General features: G+C 39.8%; 1 protein-coding gene across 2 annotated transcripts; it reads left to right on the top strand.

Moving 5' to 3' along the window:
• Positions 1 to 506: 506 nt before the first annotated feature.
• Positions 507 to 19,598, top strand: crlf1a (cytokine receptor-like factor 1a). 2 transcript variants are annotated; one of them, XM_034675871.1, is made up of 9 exons: positions 507 to 949; positions 5,590 to 5,868; positions 7,890 to 8,019; positions 10,147 to 10,316; positions 16,026 to 16,183; positions 17,292 to 17,366; positions 17,448 to 17,541; positions 18,482 to 18,670; positions 18,782 to 19,598. In XM_034675871.1, exons 1-9 carry the CDS (start codon positions 877 to 879, stop codon positions 18,796 to 18,798), a joined length of 1,185 nt encoding a protein of 394 aa, XP_034531762.1. In that variant the 5' UTR covers positions 507 to 876; the 3' UTR covers positions 18,799 to 19,598. The 2 variants fall into 2 exon arrangements, with proteins under 2 accessions (XP_034531762.1, XP_034531761.1); XM_034675870.1 differs by having other exon boundaries at positions 508 to 949; positions 18,482 to 18,666.
• Positions 19,599 to 19,831: the final 233 nt, after the last annotated feature.

Genomic DNA, 19,831 nt, shown 5'->3' with positions numbered 1-19,831 from the left:
AGGACAAAAACGTCATTCAGGGTCAACACAATCTTTCAATCCAACAGATAATTATTGCACATAAAGAACAGATTAACTTTAAAAGACTTTGGGGATATTAGTCCTACAATAGCCAACCGTTTCCCATTTTATTCAAGGCATCATAATAAAGGCCTGTCACTCATGTCTGAGTCAAAAGTGATATTTAAAGGGTGAATAATTCAAGGGGGTACAAAGAGTTTTTGTGTGTTAAAACGAGGTCTGTCTCAAAGAATAAAAGATACTTTAGGATTTGGAAAACCTTTCCTGTAACTGTCAGTGACTCAAAAGCGTCCTATGGTGAAAAACTGTAAAGCTGAGACCTGAGGCGTGGAAAGAACCAGAGACAGTGATTCAGAGAAAGTGAATGGCCCTGACTCCCCTACCAACCCATCACTGACGGGGGGAGAGGTTGAAAAAAAAGACAAGGAGCAGTGAAAGGACGGAAAGAGGGGGGAAATGACTGGCGACTGTGTGGGAAGAGAGAGAGAAAGAGAGATAGGGAAAGAGGCGGGGCTTAGAAAGTATGAACTTGTGTATGATTGAGCTGCAGGAAGCATTAAGAGGAGAAAGACTGCACACAGGACGCCGAATACTCACTCTTTTCGCCTTTACAGAGGACGAGTGGCCTTATGGGTCCTCAAGAGGGACTTTTTCCACCGGGTCACACTTTTTCTCCGGCGCCCCTTCACTCCTCAGACTTGTCTTGTTAATAAAATCCGGAGCACTCAGCTTGAACCCGGGCTGTTTTTCCTCTTCCCACTGTGCGTAATTTCTCCCCTGGATCGAAGAGAAAGCGACATCACAACAACACGAGGACGAGGAATCAAGACAGAAATTAAACAGACTGTGGGAAACATGAAAACCGTCTTGGATATCTGCTTGCTTTTCCTCATGCTGAACACCCCCGGCGTGCTGTCCTTGTCCACACGTAAGTTTCACACAGATGTCCAATCGATGCGCAAAGCCAGGGTCCCTCTGTGGGGAAGGGGAAGGGTTTGGTGTGGGGTTCTTTTTTTGCAGCTAGGATCAGTTTAGCCAGGTGTCACCCAAGGATCTTACTGTGAGCAGCTCTGGGTGACACTGTCCTGATCCCGTGTGCATGTTCTTAAAAGCATTACAGCTGCAAACATGGATTTTTCACTATGTTACAACACTTTTTAGCATTTTATCTGTCTATGCAACTACCACAAATAAGCCAAAATCATTTATTGGAGCAGCACTGAAATATCAGCGACATCAATATTTGACAGGAGCACTTCTTTGAGAGCATCGGCACAAGCAAACATCTCAAAAATGCTGCAAGCCATGATGTGGCTATAGACTGCTGTCTTATAAGAAATACTATTTTAGAAGTGTTTCAGTCAGTGCAAACAATACAGTCGAACAAATACTGGAATTTTAGTGGTTTAACATGAGATAAAATACAATCTTTAAAAGTTAAAAGTCCATGCAAGGGTATACACTGCATGTCATACTCTGAAGTTATATCATAGAAGTCCAAAGCTTGATCAGTAAGACCTGGATGACTGAGAACCTTCACAGATATATCATAGAGGATAAGATAACTTTTCTTGAAGGATGAAATCAAATACAAGACATTGACTACATGACTTGAAATGGCTATTTTAGGACAAAAGTACTATCTTATAAGTCAATTTAAAGTCTATAAAAATCTAGATGGCTAAATAAGGTTCTTAGCATGGCTCTAATAGGATACAATTAAAGCTTAGGAATTTATTTGCCAATACCAACATTACAAATAAACTATAAATGGCCGTGAAAGGACAATTTAAGTGACATCAAAATGGGGTTAAAGTAGTGGTTGTTGGAAATGTGGCATTGCAAACATTACAAAAATGCTGCAAGTAGTTATGTGGTCATTTTAATGATATATTAGATAAAAGCAGTATTTCAGTTTGAAGTACTTTCAATGCAACAATTTCATCAAAGCTTCAAGCCTCAAAAATGCTTAATTGGACTTTTTAACTCATATAAATGGGGAAAAATATTCCTAAAACATTTTAAACCCAGTAGTGAGTACCATAGAGAAAAGGTTTCCATTCAGAAGGTGAAACCAGCAACGTATTATATCAATTCCATGTTCAAATACTTGAGATTCAGCTCAGTGGGTAAAACTGGACTGAATATGTGTCAAATAAAACTTAACCGCACAGATTCTTTTTTAGTCACCTGACTTAAAAAGGGCTCTCTTGCTTGTTAGACACTGGACACATTTAAAAAAGTACAAATGCCACTTTGTCCACCTGACACCTCTTGTTATTGATGCTCTCCAGTTGAAGTATAGCTGTTGTATCCTTGCAGAGAAAACTCATCTCCCAGGAGGCTGAATTTCAACAAGTCAAGCCATAATTTGTTTAACACATGGAGTGCGAGGGGGGCTTTACGGACCGCAACAAAACAGTGACATCACTTGCTCGGGTTTTGGGGAATGTTAACCAGCAGCTTAATGCACAGTAACATAAATAAATCAAAGTTATGTCCGCTTCCCCGTTTAAGTGGCTGGATTAGTTTTTATGGTGAGCTCACTGGCAAAGAGCAGCTCCTCTGAAAGGATCTCCTGTTATTCATCCTGTTTGAAAGGCGCTAATAAAAGAAAGTGTAGTTTCAGGGGCTTACAGGAGACAATGGGCTGTGATCCCAAGCTGCCCTGCTGTTTATTACAAGGCCTAATTGGTCGTTGCTATTTTATTCACTATAATAATGAAGGGTGCTTCCCCTGCTCTCTCTGTGTTTTGTGGTTTGCAAATGCCACTGAATTAAAACAGTGTAAATGTGGAATTCTCTTGTAACATATAATTAGATTTTAGTGCAGCTCATAATTTTGCCTTTATTTGTCCTATTAGTGTAGAAAGAGGTATTCATGCTGGATGTCATCTTTGTGTACTAAGTGTTTTACTCTTTAACACAAAATCTTTAGAATAAGACAGCTATCCTGCTTAAAATTGAACTTAAAGTCCCATTTCTTTGGCATGTTCTAGCCCAGCATGGCTGAGGTTTTAAGATAATCCCTCTTCCTTCAATATGGGAGCCTCAGTGAAATGCGTCAATGTGAACCTGAATCAAAAAACATACAAACATGCATCCTTTCCATCTGTTTCAGGATGCTGTTGCATGGCTCATTGTCACTAAATGTTGCGTGACTTCTTCCACTTTGCTCATCCACACTAAGCCCTCAAAACGTTCCACATGTACGTCTATTGTAGAGCAGACAGAGTAAAGTTTGAGCTCTCTTCAAAGTCCTGCATGGATGAGTGGAAGTTAAATAGTTCTGTAGAAACAGGACGGGATGTCACATAGCTTTTAAAGGCTGACAGAATTTAGAAAAATGTTCTCAGTCCATGAAAATGAGGTTTTTCTCGCTCTCTGTTCCGTCCTCTGTATTATCACAGGTCGCTGATCAGAGCTGTGCTTCAAGCAGCTTCCCCAAACAAATAACATTTACAAGCCATTTCCTCCAGTGAGCGTGTCAAGTAGAGACAATAAACAGCAGTAATTGTGTCTTTCACTGTAGTGTTTGAACTGTTAAATTCAGGGTGTTAGGGGGCGTCGCACTCCTCCACAAGTCCTCTCAAATACATAAACACTGCTTGTTATTCAGCTGGATCAGCATATTATTGGCTAATCACAGCCCCCTTTGAGTCTCCAGTAACAAAGACAATCGCCTCCTTTGCACTTACCGCTTGTGTTTGTTTGCGTTGAGCATGACTGAGAGGAAGTGTTGTGTCAGGGTTATGATATGAAAATCAATGAGGAGATGCGGCTGACTGACCTTCTTCAAAGGCGGCTCCTCCATAAAGGAGAACACAATGTCTGTCAGCGTAAGAGGGCTGGCAGGTGAAAAGATGTGGCCCCCGGGCGAGGATTTGTCGTGGTCTGACAGAGTGTTTTGACGCTCTTACCGCTCCGTCTTTCTGCACACACGTCATCTTACATCAGAGTTTTTCATGGGTAGAGCTCTTTAGGCGGACACTATTTGAACATATCTCCATTCTCTTGATAAATCTGTTTTCTTCTTTCAACTGTTGTTATCTCGTGTGCCATCACAGTGTTTTCCATTGTTGTGCTTGTACATGTTGTGAGAGCAAAAAAAGGTCTTCCACAAGTCACTTGTTTGTTATCGAGAGCAAATGTTTTTTCCAGGAGAGACCTGTAAATAAATTACACTACAACACAACAAGACATGTTAGTTACACATAGCTGTCATCACACAATGAAACAAGCAATCACAATATTCATGGACATTTTTTAAAGTTTAGTGGGAGAACTTTGTTGTTTTCAGGTTCTATGATTAAAAGGAATAATGAAAAGCATGAGCGTTCATTTGTTTAGTGACTTTACAAAGAAGTGTTGCAGGATCAAGAACCAGTATTCTTTAAAAATAAGCAACAAGTGGTTCTGAAATAGTGCAAGCCAAGTGTAAGAGAGAAACCAGGGATGAAGCTGATCAAAGTTTAACAAAAACAATGAAGCTGTCATAATAAAATCACAAAACTGAAAAATGTTGAACTTTTTAGAAATCCTCAAAGACTCAAAACAACAGACTTTGCATGATGTATCCGTAAAATAGTGCTCCCGTTACAATGTTTTAAACCATCTTGTTAAAAATGTTCCAAGTCAACTTTTTTCACTAAAATCACTCACATACAGCATAAAAATCAACCTGTAGAAATATAAGATTATCCTCATGTAGGTACCCACCTTTTTCCCTGATATGTTTGTCTTCACATCATCAACCAGCATACATGCCAAGCAGCGTCATGCTGTTAACCACAATATTCACATACTTTTCATATAACCTCTGCTCTCTCTGTTCTTGATGTTTGCCTCCCAAGTTAGACATCCAGACACTCAGTTTGACTCATAAATACAGAATTATTAGATGCAAAGTCATGACTAAGCCATAACTTAAAGCTAGGGTTTGTAGTCACAGAAAACTAGCATGATTTTGAATGTAGCATTTCCTCAGGAGTCCGTCTATTGGTTTCATATTTTGGCTCCCTAGGACAGCAACTTTTTTTCCACTCTTTTTTAAGAACACATTATGTATTGATTGCCATTGGGACATAAAGATCATTTTAGCCAGTATAACAAAAAGTGTATCTAAATCTGATTACCAACCCCAGCCTTAATGTTATCCAACTGTCTTGGTTCATTTACTAAAAATGTAAAGTTTTTAAGGGTTCTAGTGTTTAAATTGAACTCTGACGTAAAGCTTTGGGTCATGCAAAAGTGGTTTTCTAGTTACTAGTGTGGTTCAAGCTCCAAAAACACTGTCTCCTACATTACCCAGAATGCACCTGTAGAGCATCTCTTATTAGAATCTCTGTCTGGTAATCACCTAATCAGTTCAACTCCACATTGTCAAGTTGTTGCTGTTTTACTCCTTACTCCTTGATGACCTCACTGTGACATAAAGGGATCCCCTCTGACTTATTAAAGGTACATCCAGAAGACAACAGACCACTGCCCACACACTTCAAATGGCTTTATGTGATAAGCTGAAGGTTAAAAGTTTCTCATCTCGCGCCTTCCTCTCTGTTCTTTCAGATGTAGCACTAATCTACCCCCAGGACCCTGTCCTGCGCATGGGGTCCAACCTGACCGCCAGCTGCTGGATCCACCCTGACCTCGGCGTCCACGCCAGCTCTCTGTTCTGGACGCTAAACGGCCAGCAGCTGCCCAGCTCCATGTACAGAGTGCTCAGCCCGACCAACCTCAGCGTGACACTGGCAGGACTCAACGCCTCCAGGCAGACATCCGGAGACAACCTGGTCTGTCACAATCACAAGGGACACATCCTGGCCGGATCCTGCCTCTACGTCGGGAGTGAGTTCATGAGTTCTATATGATTCTTCACCTTGTGTTCATTTAGGCAGAGGTTTTGTTTTATTACAGGTGTATACAGGGTAGAAAAAGAGTGAAAGGAGGTGAGGTAAGGGAAAAACAAGGATGTAAAAACAACAAGGAAGTAAAGGGCAGAATTTTTAGTGTCCCAACACGGCTCTGGTTGTATTTTATGTTTAGTATTCCTGCCTTCAGGCGAGTTAGAGGCCTCCTGTGTGGTCCATTACTCGCTCATCACTCATAGGGCATGGGTCACTTTAGACAGACACGTGTTGTACTTCCGTACTTGTGAGGACCACCATTTGCATGATGTTTTGCTGACCACAAAGTATTTATTTCTGTTTTATTGTAAGTGAAATCTGTTTGGTGCTTAAAATAACACAAATGTTACAGCATTTTCTCAAGTGAGAGTTTCAATAAGTTTCAGATTAAGGGAAATTAGCTGCCTCCTTGTTAAAAGCCAGATGAGAACACTGGTATCAGTCTAATGTTTGGAGGTTATAGCGAGTAGCTTAGCTTAGCATTTTGCCTGGTAGACCTGATTTTCCTCTTCAGTGCATTTAGTTTCTCCTTAATCTTTGTTTGTAATATGGATTAAAAAAGGAGATTTAGTGTGATGTTTAGTTTGCTTTACAGGTTCTGTTTTCATACAGTTGTAAACATTTAAGCTAGGTGTCTCCCTCTTCCTCCAGACTTTGTGCTAAGCTAAGAAAACCATGGCATCTGAAACTGAAAATGTAAAGTGATGCAGTTTCTCATTAACAAACATTATAGCACATCCTGTACACTCAGTGCAAGTGTTCTGGATCATTTTGTTGTTTACATATTTATTGATTTCAATCATTGTTCAGTTTACATACACTGTAAACAAGCCAGATTAGCTGAAGTTCCTTACCTGAAGCTTAAACAGAAGTGACCTCTCAGGAAAGGTTGTAACAAATTCTGTGTTGTACCACAGACCTGGATGCACACGTCATGAAGTTTACTCAGTAAAAACTACACCAAGCCTATTTTTAAGCTGTGACAGATGTTCACAATGCACAATTGGCTTATTTTCCTATTTTTTACCCTTATTTTAGCCTCAAAGCAAAATTAAAAACCTGTATGGCCATCTGGTCTTCCAGAGGCATGCTTTTGGATAAATCTGAGATCACTTTGGAAAAATAATTCAATATTACAGAGAAGAACATTGTCCTGAAGCTTTTTCATAACAGATCCAAAATTATTACATCTTCTGGGGTGGGCTTATTCAACTGGGATTATTGTCTAACCCCCAAAAAGCACATTGAAGACATAAGAGGCAGCACTTCCTCACTTTTCGAAAATCTCAGAACTCTCACTCTAGAAATGGTCCTCTCAAACACAGACAGGCATGCGTGTATGTGCGCACACATAAACTACACACTCTGTGCTATCTTTGTTAAGATCTTCTCCCTCAGGTCAAATATACAAAAACATACATGGAATATCTAAGACTATGAAAGGTGAAAAATATAGGACTCAAAAATATAACCATATATAGAAACATGTGCCGGTATTATTTCATGCACACATAGACGAGCAAACACACACGTACACACTGACACACAAGGATATGTGATTGTGATCTCAGTGCGACACTGGTGTTGAGCACCTTGTGTTCTAAGAGACGAGGAATGTTGGCAGGGATCCTCAGTCTGACCACATCAGAGAGCACACTCACACACACACTCACACACACACACACACACACACACACAAACACACACCAATTAAGAAAAAAACAGGCCATTTTGCGAGGAACATCACCAGTGGGTGAATTACACTCAGGAGGACAGGGCTGAGGTAATGGCTGCAGGTGACTTAGTAACCCAAAGTAACCCTACTTTTCTCTCAGATATCTTCTCTCTGTACCGTCTCTTTAGTGTGTGTTATTCTTTTTTTCCATTCACCCACGTCTCTCACTATATTTTCGAATCCCCCTTTCACTCCCATTTTACCATCTGCCCCTCTTTCTGTCCCAGTGCCTCCAGAGAAGCCAGTCAATCTGACCTGCTGGTCCAGGAACACCAAAGACCTGACTTGCAGCTGGGCTCCAGGGGGAAGAGGAGAAACCAACATTAGCACCCAGTACAGGCTCAAGTACAAGCTCAGGTATTTGCACACACTGCAGCTACACTACATTCAGGCCAGTCTGTCTCATCATTGAAAACAAGCCTTTTCTTGGAGTTACAGAGATTAGCTTATGAACGATTGATGCCATTTACGACAACAAAAAATAAATTACCCCTGTTATCATCACATACCTGCAATTAACATTTACAAATTCTTACAACCCAAAAAACAGCAGAACATCTGAGTGATTTGTTGGTTTTTTCACAGTGTCAGTATTTTATGTTGAAATAATTGTCTCACTCAGTGGCTTTTTACATCACCATTCAAGACAGTACCATTCCACCTCTATTAGGCCTTGCCATCTGTATAAAAGTACACATTGGTTTAGGGAAGTCACTGTCAGTGTAATGATATAAGCTGGGCTAGCTAAGCAAGAGCCGCAGTCGAGATTGATTGAAACATGTACTGACAAATTAGTACTAAACATTAATTTGCAGTGTGTGGGGGATGTTTTTGTGTTGGTTGAAACAGCAACAGCTTTGGCAATAAATTTGATTGACCTTTATACAGACAAGTCAGTGTTGCATACATGGTAAATTGTTTTGGTATTTCAATTTGCTAAAACTGGGACAAAGACAATTGAAAACTGGGACATAATAGTGTTGTAAAGTTATTTGTTAGGACTCAGGACACAGAACTTGAAAACTGAACTTTCCTATTGAAACCTGTATTGTCACCCCAAGAATGTCATATTGGAAGAGACACTTAGCCCGTTTCATCAATCAATCAATCAATCAATCAATCAATCAATCAATCAATCAATCAATCAATCAATCAATCAATCAATCAATCAATCAACCAACCAATCAATCTTTATTTCTATAGCACCAAATCACAACAAACCTCAAGATGCTATTGCAAACATAGCAGATCTAGACAATACTCCATATACATACATACCAATACTATATGTTGATTACAGCAGCAAGGAAAAATGTCCCTTAACAGGCAGAAACCCTGAGCAGAACCAGACTCATGTTAGACAGCCATCTGCCTCGACCGAGTTTGGGTTGGAAAGAGGGATAGAGAATTCAATTCAACGTATTTAACAACCATAAAACCATTTTGCTCAACAAGTTTGTGGTTGCTTAAGTGTAAACATTTTCACATCTAATAAAGATGGAAATGCTAACACTTGTCTATACTTTGAGAGCAGCATCCAGTGGAAAGTTATGAGGTATTTAGCCAGGCATGCTAATGATGCAACAGAGCTGACAACCAAGCTGTTGAGTGAAATCCTCACAGTTTTGACCACGTGTTTCGGTTTGGGTTTGGCATAAATAAAGAAACCGCGTTCCAGACTCTGTATTAACAACAAAACATTCCTATCATAGCCTAATGAATGTGGCTTTAAAATGGAGAAATATCTTAAGTTCAACTAGTGGTCCGTGCTCAATTAGGATATCATATGTGTCAAGAGAGGTTTAGCCAAAGGTCATTTGATAACATTTTTGGAAACCCTTACACATCTAAAAATGACAACAAACAGAAACGTTCAGCCATGAGGGTGTAAATTAAGGAACCACAGAGTAAAACCAACCTCGAGGATAAAATGGTTTAAACATCCAGCTGCAAGAGCATTGCCAGTGTTCCCACTCAAGAAATCAACATTCTTCATAAGATGTTTCATGGTCCTGTCATGCCTCAAAAAGAAACAAAATACAAGCAAAAGCCAAGCTGGAAAGAAGGCCAAATATTCTATCTCTTTGGCAGACCTTCATCTTACAAAAATAAGTTCAGCAGTTGAGCAGCCAGGGGGTGAAAGTACTTTATCTACTGGAAAAGCCATATTTTATTAGAATTAGGAAAACTTCTGGCCTGGGAAGAGAACATTTTGAAAATGAGTTTCAGATGGGTTGTAAGCACTATTCACATTTTTTTAATAATTGAATTAGGGGCTTAAAAACACCAAAAGGGAAATGACTTGACACGCAGTGCCCAGAGGTTGCCAACTGTATGGAAATTTCTTACGGCAGTCAGCTTAGTTAAAGTAATGACTAAATAAAGCCACTTGTGTCAGATAAAGTCTTAATCAGAAACATATTATGCAATAAATTTGATATTACATGAATTATTCAAGGATTAGTATTTTCTGTTTTCCACCAGATGGTACGGTAAGGAGAAGGAGTGTGAAGATTACACTCATTCACAGCCGTACTCCTGCAGCATCACTCGGGACCTACACCTCTTCACACCCTACGAGATCTGGGTGGAGGCCATCAACCAGCTTGGACAAGCTACCTCTGATGTCATCACCCTCGACATCTTAGACGTGGGTGAGTGTGAGGAGAAGTGAACTTTGACCTGATTTAAGTAATGTTTTTTGGGGCTTAGATCCTAGTGTCAATGAAGCCTCGGGCTATAAGGTAGCACAATGGATACCAGCTTTTTAGACTTGTAACGCATTGAACAACAAAGCAGAGACATATGTCTAAGTCAGATAAAAGTTCATTCAGTGATGGATTTTAAAACCTTCCCCCTCCATAAGTCTTCATACTTTAGTTCTAAAACTCAAACCCTGCTCCTGTGACGAACGTTCCTGTAAGAAGAGGCTGTTACAGTCACGCTAACATGATGTTAGCCAGCTAAAGCTATCATGCAAACTATCTGGAAGCTAACTTGGCTCATGAAAGCAGTTGTTGAATTTGTGTGTTTTTCTAGTATTAAGACATTTTAGGAATCATGCTTTTGCTTTTTCTAACCCAGAGATAAATGAAATGGACGCCATTCTCAAGTCTCTGAGTTACCTTAGGAGCTTTAACAGGAAACCCATTAGCATGGCTTGTCATGAAGACTGTTAGCAGGGGTTAACAGCCACACAAAACATGAAAGTATTCCTTTCAGCACCTCATAAGTGTTTTAATAAACATGTTTTCACTTGTTGTACTAAACTATATAAAAACTTTAGTGTAATAACAACAATTTGTGGTTTACATGTGATTTTGTGCCAGAATTTTTCTTGGCGGGCAGCATCCAATCAGTGAATCTAGCCATTCTAGCTGTTTCACTGCTTCATAAAGATGACTAATATACTGCATTTAAACTGCAGTTGGGCATAATTTGTATAAAGTAATGTTTTGGGTTTGAATATCCTGCCAATTGAAAGCATCCTTTAGATCAATCAAGAACACAGTTAATTTAAGGGGCAATAATAGGGAAAAAGTGCAAGTTTGAAGTTCATTCAAACCCCTGTTTATTCCCTTATTTACCTTGTGTCCAACAGGTCAGACCATAACTCCAGCTTTAGCCTCACTAAAAGTTGAGTAGTATTGTCTCTATCATTTCTCGTGCAGGTGCTCCTTTAGCTTCCCGCTTATAGGACCTGAGCTATGTTTCCTTTTAAAGCGTTGTTATTCGGTTCCCTGCAAAGCTTAGTGCGGTTTAAGCAAACGGAGCATGCACCAAGACAAATTCTTCTCTTTTCTCATTATCCCTTAAAAACACACTCTCAGTCCAACACACATGCTTGCACACACCTGGACAGGCGTAGGTGTGCGAAAAAATGGAAACGCCCTCCCTTTTGATGAGCTCATTTTCTCTTTACTCATGCTCACTGGACACACACACACACACACACACAGAAACACACAGAAAACACTAGCTAACCCCTTTTATGTAGCGGTGGAATGTTCCACACTGATCCCCGAACCTAATCCCGTCTCTGAGCCGTCTGCAGACCCCCGAGGCCCGAGGAGTTTGGGCTTTCAGGCTTTGAGACTTGGACCTGAAATAATACAACATGATTAGCTCGGAGCTCTTCACCTGGTTGACTCCTGACACGCTCCAAACAGTGTGTGGGAAATGTACAGAGAAAACCATGTATTTTGAGGGGGAAAAGTCAGGGGCGAGGAACAAGCGTCCATCAGGCTGTAATCCTTTGCTGTTCCCTAATGTATGCACACACACACACACACACACACACACACACACACACACACACACCTGTTTACACACCCTGAGGGCAGGGTAGGGCCTGGTAACAGTATAGAAACACACAGCCAGGCAGAGTGTAGGCGGTTTCTGGACTCGTGTGTGCGTTTTGTTTCGCTCAGGTTGCCCTGGCCATTCTTGAGCAGTTTCCACAACAGTGGCGGGTCATAAAACACAGCAACCACACCTCGCGTCAGGCTGCCGTGAGTCACGTCTACGGTCATGTCTAATCAGTTATGAAGGCAAGGCGGAAACACCTACAGTTTTCTCTGCATTCCTAAGTCAGGGGGAACCCTCTGAACCAGGAGACTAGAGGGAACTTGTATTGGTGTCTGACTCTGAGATGATGATGTGATGAACAATGACACAACATATGTTAACCATGATTCATCAGTCATTTGTCATGTTTCGTTGACATTTCTTTCCAGCACATGTGACGTAAAGGAAAGACACTTTTGCCCCTATTAGGGGACAAATAACTATTCTTCAGGAAAAATACAATTCAAACATTAATATCTTAAAATCTTGTATTTTTTTTCCAGAATACGAATGATGTGACAGAACAACTTTTATTTACACAATTACTATAACACCTGTTATCAGCCTTTCTGTAGTGATGGTGGTCAAATAGAAAGAACAATGTGTTTCTCTCTTTACTTCAACAAGCAAAAAAAGAGTAAAATCAAAGCCTTTGTATGGACACTAAAAAAATATATAGATTCTTTGAATTATTATTATTATTATTTTTTAAAAGGCTTAACATTTTTCAGCATTTTGTCCAGATCTGACATAGATAGTGTCTTTGTTATCTCAGTGACAAATCATAACGCCCACGAAAGTCTGGAAAGCACTTTCTGCCTCTTGCTAACTGAAATCAGTGAAACATGGGTTACAAAAACAACTCTATCATCCTGAGACAACACAGAAGTTATCAATCCTACTTTAAAAGTCCCATAAAATAGTCCCATATTTTTTGGGCTGTTTACAACATGTTCTATTTGTCTTTTAAGCAAGGTTTTGAATGAAAGTAGCAAAAGCCATTACAAATTCAGCCTATGTTGAGGATCTGTAGCCTCTCAGTTGCTAACCTCGTTATCTATGCAGTGAGCTGAGTGGGAGGGGGTGCAATTATAATGAAAGACTGGGGTGATCGGCTGTCTGAATGTTGACTGAGAGGGAACAGTGTAGACTGATACGGATGGATGCAGAGGTGGAAAAACACCCGAAAAAAAACATGGCGCGCACTCCAGAAGAGTACACTTCACATATGATCCAGAATCTGACCTCAAACAGGAGGAGGCAACTGTTGAAGTGTTGCAGCTGTGGTTACAGCATCAAGTGTCTCGGAGTAGTACATTACAAATTGAATGTTATTCCTCCTTTCTTGCCCTTCGTGTGTAAATTTATGTGAAATTAAATTTTTTTCATTTACTCCTAAATAAGAAATGAGCACTTCACAGACGGTTGACTGTTCGTGCCACCAATGTCAAATTAACCCCCCCCCCCCCATTGAATCTTTTCCATTTACGTCTTTCTCCAAGGTCATCTTCTTTGTTTACTGGAGAAGGATCACATTAGGAAAATCCACTCAAACTGATGCTGAAATGATCTTAAAAACCGAAAAGAAAAGAAAAGAGAGTAAAAGTAATGGTCTGTCACCACATGTTTGTTTGTTGAAAACATAATCGTTGTCAGATGAAAAGCCTCTTCACGCTCACACAAGTCAACTTCCAGAGGGCTCTCCGAGACCAAAAACCTCCGCCAACACACAACAACCCTTCAGTGTGCTCTTACACATTAAGACATCACTCCTACTGCTTTAAATTGGAATTGAATGGATTTCTTGACCCCGCAAACACAGCCCTGACATGTACAAAGAAGCCCCTAAGCTAGGAATTTTTGGCTTAAAATGATAATTTAGGCCATCTGTTCCCCAGAAGTGTATCATTCAGTTCTTTGGATAGAAATAAACTTGTTAATGAATGTAATAAATTAAAAAAATGCTCCAGTATGCCTCTCATTTAGGATTCAGTGCTGATTATAACATCATAGTCACACATACAACACACTTGTTTTTCTTAAAATAAAAAAGAAAAGATAAAGTAAAGGAGGAATCCTGCAATCCTTGAAGACGTTGGATATTGTCTTATGACCACATGCCTCTGGGAACAATGACCAACTTTTCCGTACATACAGTCTATCTAGGGGTTATGAATTTTCAACCTCAAGCCATGACTTATTCGTCGTTTCCATGTGCTGTGATGTTTACTGTACAATCAGCTTGAACCATGTGTTCAGATCAAAAGCAAGGTGAAATTCACCCCTCCAGATATGTAATGCAGAATGAACACTGGCAATATTCGATGTGTTACCTCCCTGAGTGTAGCTCTTGTTCATCTGTTTCCAGGGAGTCTCAGTTTCGCTGTAAACAGAAGGCAGTAAGTTGCATTCAGCCGGCTTTTATGCTCTAATGAACTGTTACTCTGAAGCCTGCTGATTACTGATTGGTCAATACTACCCGGACTACAAACACTACAAACTGAAACCAGAGCACATCTCACTTGAAAGTCCAGCCCTGCATGTAGGCCTACAGATTCTACATGTTTATGTAGATTATGTTGTATGATATCATACAGACTCACTCTTTTAAAGACATCTAGAAATCTTCAAGCGGCTCTAATTAAGACTTAATAATTAACAGAGGATCAAACCATGACCATGCATGTAGCCAATCCTCCCGACAATGTTCCCCTCAGCTCCAGAGAACGTGTTATTTTAAGCAAACCTTTTACTTCAAGATGCTGCGGGCAGATGTTTTTAATGATAAGCCTCTCATAAATATCTGTTTAGTAGGGGCCCTGCACTAAAAAACAGACAGACCAAGTTAGCGGCTAGCTGCTGAGCACAGTGGATCATTTTACAGGGTAAATGTTGGACGAGACACCCGACTCTAAATGTACCATAATGTGCGTAAAAAAGTAACTCTTCTCCAAGAACTTTGAAGTGTTTATAACAGGTCTTCATTTTTGGAATGGCTTTTTTTTCTGCTGCAACCTAAAGCAAAGAAACAAACAAATCAGAAATAATCATTTTAATTTGTATTAAATTGTTACCATGTACAGTAGTTCAAATGTTTTGTTGTATTCACCTGACTCTCTCAAAGTCAGCAGGAAATAACATTCAACTTGCCCAGTATGTTTTTTTTTTTTTTTTAGCTTTGTTGCATCCCAAAGAAAACAGCCGTATCAGGTTTATTTACATTTTTAATGTTTTCTTAGTGTTAAAAAATTCTTTAGAGTTAGAGTTAAAAGTTTTTTTTTCCAAATCTTTTTATTGAAAAAGTAGTATGACAATGACAGTGAGAAATACAATACTTTACACAAATACAAATCTTTTCTTTCTTTTTTTCCCCTTCCTTTTTTAAATATGCATACACACACATATGTAGGCATGAATACAGAAACATACTTGTGTGTAAACACATATAAATATACCTACACATATAAACAGACACACAAAACAAAAAAACTAGAACAAATAAAGTCAGGTAACTGTAGTTTTAAGGAGTTGGATAGGTCACACAAAATGGAAATTGAACTGGTAGTTATAATGAGACTTTGCTTTTTTAAAACTATTTCACAGGAAAGTAATTATGGAAATGGTGAGTTATGAAAGTAATGACATGTTGCAGCTTAAATACTTCCAATTAGCATTTTACATCTTTATTAGAGACCTGTTTTGATGCAGCCTGAGCCTGATTTAGTGGGATGTAATCAGGTCTGCAACCAGCTAACTGCTTTCAGTTAATCAATTGACTATAGCCTCTTATATATGAAATTAAAAATAGAAATATCCTTCATTTTTTTATCATGTCAAAGCAGATGTTCAACATGATCAGACTCAGGGATAGTATGTGAACTGTTTCAGAAGAGCAAGAAAAAAAACACATTTTTAGTATCTGAATTTTGTAATTAGCTTCTTTGATGTATCTTAATTCTTCTAAGTATGCTGATATTTTCATAACTAATAACCTCCTCCATCTCTTCTTTCTGCAGTAACCACGGACCCCCCATCAGGTGTGGCGGTAAGCCGCGTTGGGTTGTTAGAAGACCAGCTGAGTGTTCGCTGGGAGGCCCCGCCTGCTCTCAAAGACTTCCTCTTTCAGGCCAAATACCAGATCCGCTACAGACTGGAAGACAGCCAAGACTGGAAGGTAAAGGACAAGGACACACATAGTTATGAGGACATAAATCTCTTCTCTTTGTCTCACACACTCACACGCGGATACATCAGTGCAGCACTGTCCCAGCTGTTTCTCATCCTAATGCTGTAATCTCCTCTAATCTACTCTGATTGAGGCCTCCTTTGCCAGATGAGTTAATAGCTGGGCCGTTCAAAAACTTTCATCAGTCATAAATCTACAAGTCAGGTTTTGATCAGGAGAAAAACACAGGCCAGAGCCACTGTGTATACTTCTGCTTTAGCTTTAATGAATGAAAAATACAGTGTAAAAACCTTCAGCGGTGCAGATGGCGCTTCCCAGAATTCATACAAGTCCTCTGGGTACGAGTGAAGATTCTCCAGTAATTAAGGGGGAATTACACAGATGTAATATAAGCAAGTCTTTGCTCGCAACATGGAAAAAAGAAAAGACGGGGAGTGGAGCGAGGTGGCGGAGGGATGAGACTTAAATCCAAGTGGCTTTAAGGGTTTGGTGGTGAAAACAAAAATGCCGTTTCCCTCTGAAGCGGCCCTAATCATGAGGTCATGCTGAGGAATGGAGGGATACATCTCCGCTGTTAATGTCTTCAATATGGCTGCAAAGACACTCAGAGATTTGGCTTCCTCATGTCACATCATTAGCCCTCTGATGCCTGTAATTTCCATGTTCTGTTTTCTGTTGTAGACCTTCTTAACAAGTGTTTACAGACCCAATGCCAGAGAGAAAGTGGAGGCTATTAGACAACATTATCAGCTTCAACTTTCTTCCTCTATTTCCCTGTCTTATTTTCGTCGTCTGTCCGTATGATTACGTACCTGTGCACGCTCCTGTGTGGTTTCCTCAGCATATCCAGCACTGTAATAAGTAATAGAGAGCAGATTTTACCCAGCAGGCACCATTTCATGAAAATATTTTTATAAACATGCTGATCAGGAGCCACTAAACAATGTGGTGTGCATGCGATGTTTAGGTCTGTACGTGGTTTGCGGTTCTGTTGATCCTGCCCTGTGTTTTACTTTTTGCCCATTGGTATTTAATACTGCGGTCGGACCTCCAGCGCTCAAATCCTCTGTGTTTGTGTCTCCTTTTTTTCACCTAGGTGATGGATGACGTAGGGAATCAAACATCTTGCAGACTAGCTGGACTGAGACCTGGGACAGTGTATTTTGTTCAGGTATGGTATTCTGTAGATGTGATTTAATCAATGTAAGCAAATCTTTGGGGGCATGTGTATCAATGTCAGAATTTTCTTCAGGTTCGCTGTAACCCTGTGGGCATCTACGGCTCTCGTAAAGCTGGGATCTGGAGCGAGTGGAGCCATCCTACTGCTGCGTCTACACCCCACAGCGGTGAGAACACACTCATACACACACATTTAATCTACTCGGAGGGCTTTTTTCCTTTTGGGGGCCTTTTGGAGCATTTTAAAGGAGCAGTTTGTACCACTAAAATTTGTTAAAGATTTTGGCTCACCACATGAAACTGGCAGGTTTCTCAAAGATGGATACAAGCTTTCCTACCCTTTGTTATTTTTTCTTCTAGCCTGTTTTGAATTATATTGGCAGTTTAGAAATGGAGGATATGTTGGTTGATTTCGAGCAAATCAAACCTAATCTTATTATGCTAACCAAACCAAAAGTGTCTTGTTTGTTTTTTGACATCACAAAGGATTTACAAAGAATGTGTGAAGAGATCAACAAAAAATCATTTCGACAATTTCACTCATACTGTCCTCTTGAGTGGATGATATCATGCTTCTGTGACTCATCAATGACCAAAACAGTTCCCTTATAGTTTTTCTAAATGACATCTGAAAGTTTATAATTTCCTTCAATATATATAAAAATGTTAAATTTTTGTGTCTGACTTAAAACTTTCATACTTTTATTAAAGCCTGTGAGAAACTCTGTGTCGATTGTGGCACCCCATGTGGAGAAACCAGTGCTGCTTATCTCTTCTCTTATATTGTCCTTTAAATGTGTTACTGAGGTTTGTTTAACAAAAATGTTATCCTATTTTCTTTTAATAGTTAAATGTATCACTCATCGAAAAACTCTGCAGAGGAAAATATTAAAAATATAAGGTAGCACACACTTAGTCAATCTTTTACTTTCTTACATTACTGCTCACTCCTTTCTGCTTTTCTTCCTCTTCTCATTAAATCTAACTGCTGTTGGATAAAAGTAACCAATGGCATTAGAGAGAGCTTTCACTGCAGAACACCAAAGCCAGTCTAATATTCTCTCTCTCTCTCTCTCTCTCTCTTTCCCTTTTCTTCCCCTCATGCAGAGCGCTTGATGTCGGGCTCGTGTGACTCGAAGTCGAGCGGGGACTCTAACTCCACCCTGCGCAGGGAGCTGAAGCAGTTCTTCGGCTGGGTGCGGAAACACGCCTACGGCTGCAGCAGTATGTCCATGAAACTGTACGACCAGTGGAGAGTGCTGATGCAAAAATCCCACAAAGCTCGCAACCAGGTAGGTAAGCATCACTAATGCAGAGACACACAAAATACACACAGTGTATACATACTGGAAGAAAATCTGTTTTATGGACACTGATTTGTAACAGACTTTGTTTTTTCTTATTAAGGTTCTCCAAGGGGATAAATCCTAGCATCGGCTTTACAAGCAGAAAACAAGTCAAGGAAAGAACTGAGTGTGTGTGAGTGCTTTTGTCTGTGTGTGTATGAGAGAAGAGATTGTTTTCTTATACGGGAATTATAAGACATTTTTCTGTGGACATTTTGTGCAAATACCAGCCGTGGCTATGAGAAGACATCCAAAAAGAAGCTGTGGGATTTTTCTTCTTTTATGCATCTTTTCCAGTCGACATGAGCACTTTTATGTCTGAAAATGTGCAACTTAGAATGATGGACCCTCCACAGAAATCCTGGTGCCATTATTAAAAAGACATCACTCTGCTTTCCAAGAGATGTAGCAGCATGAATAAAGACTTTGACGCATATTTTCTCTGAATGTGCGTAAAAAGAGGATTCAAACGCTCTTGGAAGTGTTTCCTGAACATCGAAAAAAAGTATTCTCTGACCTTCTTTACCTTCTCCTGTGGATCCAAAGCACCATCTAGTGGTCGTTCGGCATCAATGTACTCTCCAATACCAAGGCTCTCACTGTGGTCCTGATGTAAAGAGAGAAAAGTGACAAATAATCACCCAGTATTTCTCATCCATGCTTTGTTATATGAGTGGAAAATGTGCCAAACTGGCTCAGCCAGCGTTCATGTGTTTCTGAGTGACAGTTCAGAGACTGGCATGTTTTGTGTTTGTGTGTGGAGACATTTCACTGCCTTTATTTTTGTACTGAATTGTACCAGCATATTTAAAACTGTATAAAGTTATGGTTTATTTCTTAAGTTATGTTTAGTTAGTAAAGAAATACTAATGACTGAAGTTGTTGTTGATCTTTAATTCTGGTGTTTAAAAGCAGTGGGAACATGAGGGTTTGGTAAAGACTCTTGGGGTGATGAGAAGAGGGATTAATATCAATTTTTCGTTTGCTTCATAGAGTCTGACGTGCAGCTTGACACGTTTTCTGTAAGGATTTTGGTCAAGATTTTCTGAGCTGAAATATTTCATATTAGCAGTTTAGTTGAAGCAGTTGACCTGAAATTTTCCATATTCTA

This window comes from Notolabrus celidotus, chromosome 22 (assembly GCF_009762535.1).
Source record: "Notolabrus celidotus isolate fNotCel1 chromosome 22, fNotCel1.pri, whole genome shotgun sequence".
In the NCBI taxonomy this organism is placed as follows: domain Eukaryota; kingdom Metazoa; phylum Chordata; class Actinopteri; order Labriformes; family Labridae; genus Notolabrus; species Notolabrus celidotus.
Note: the sequence above shows the minus strand (reverse complement) of the source record. Positions and strands in the feature narration are given on the sequence as shown.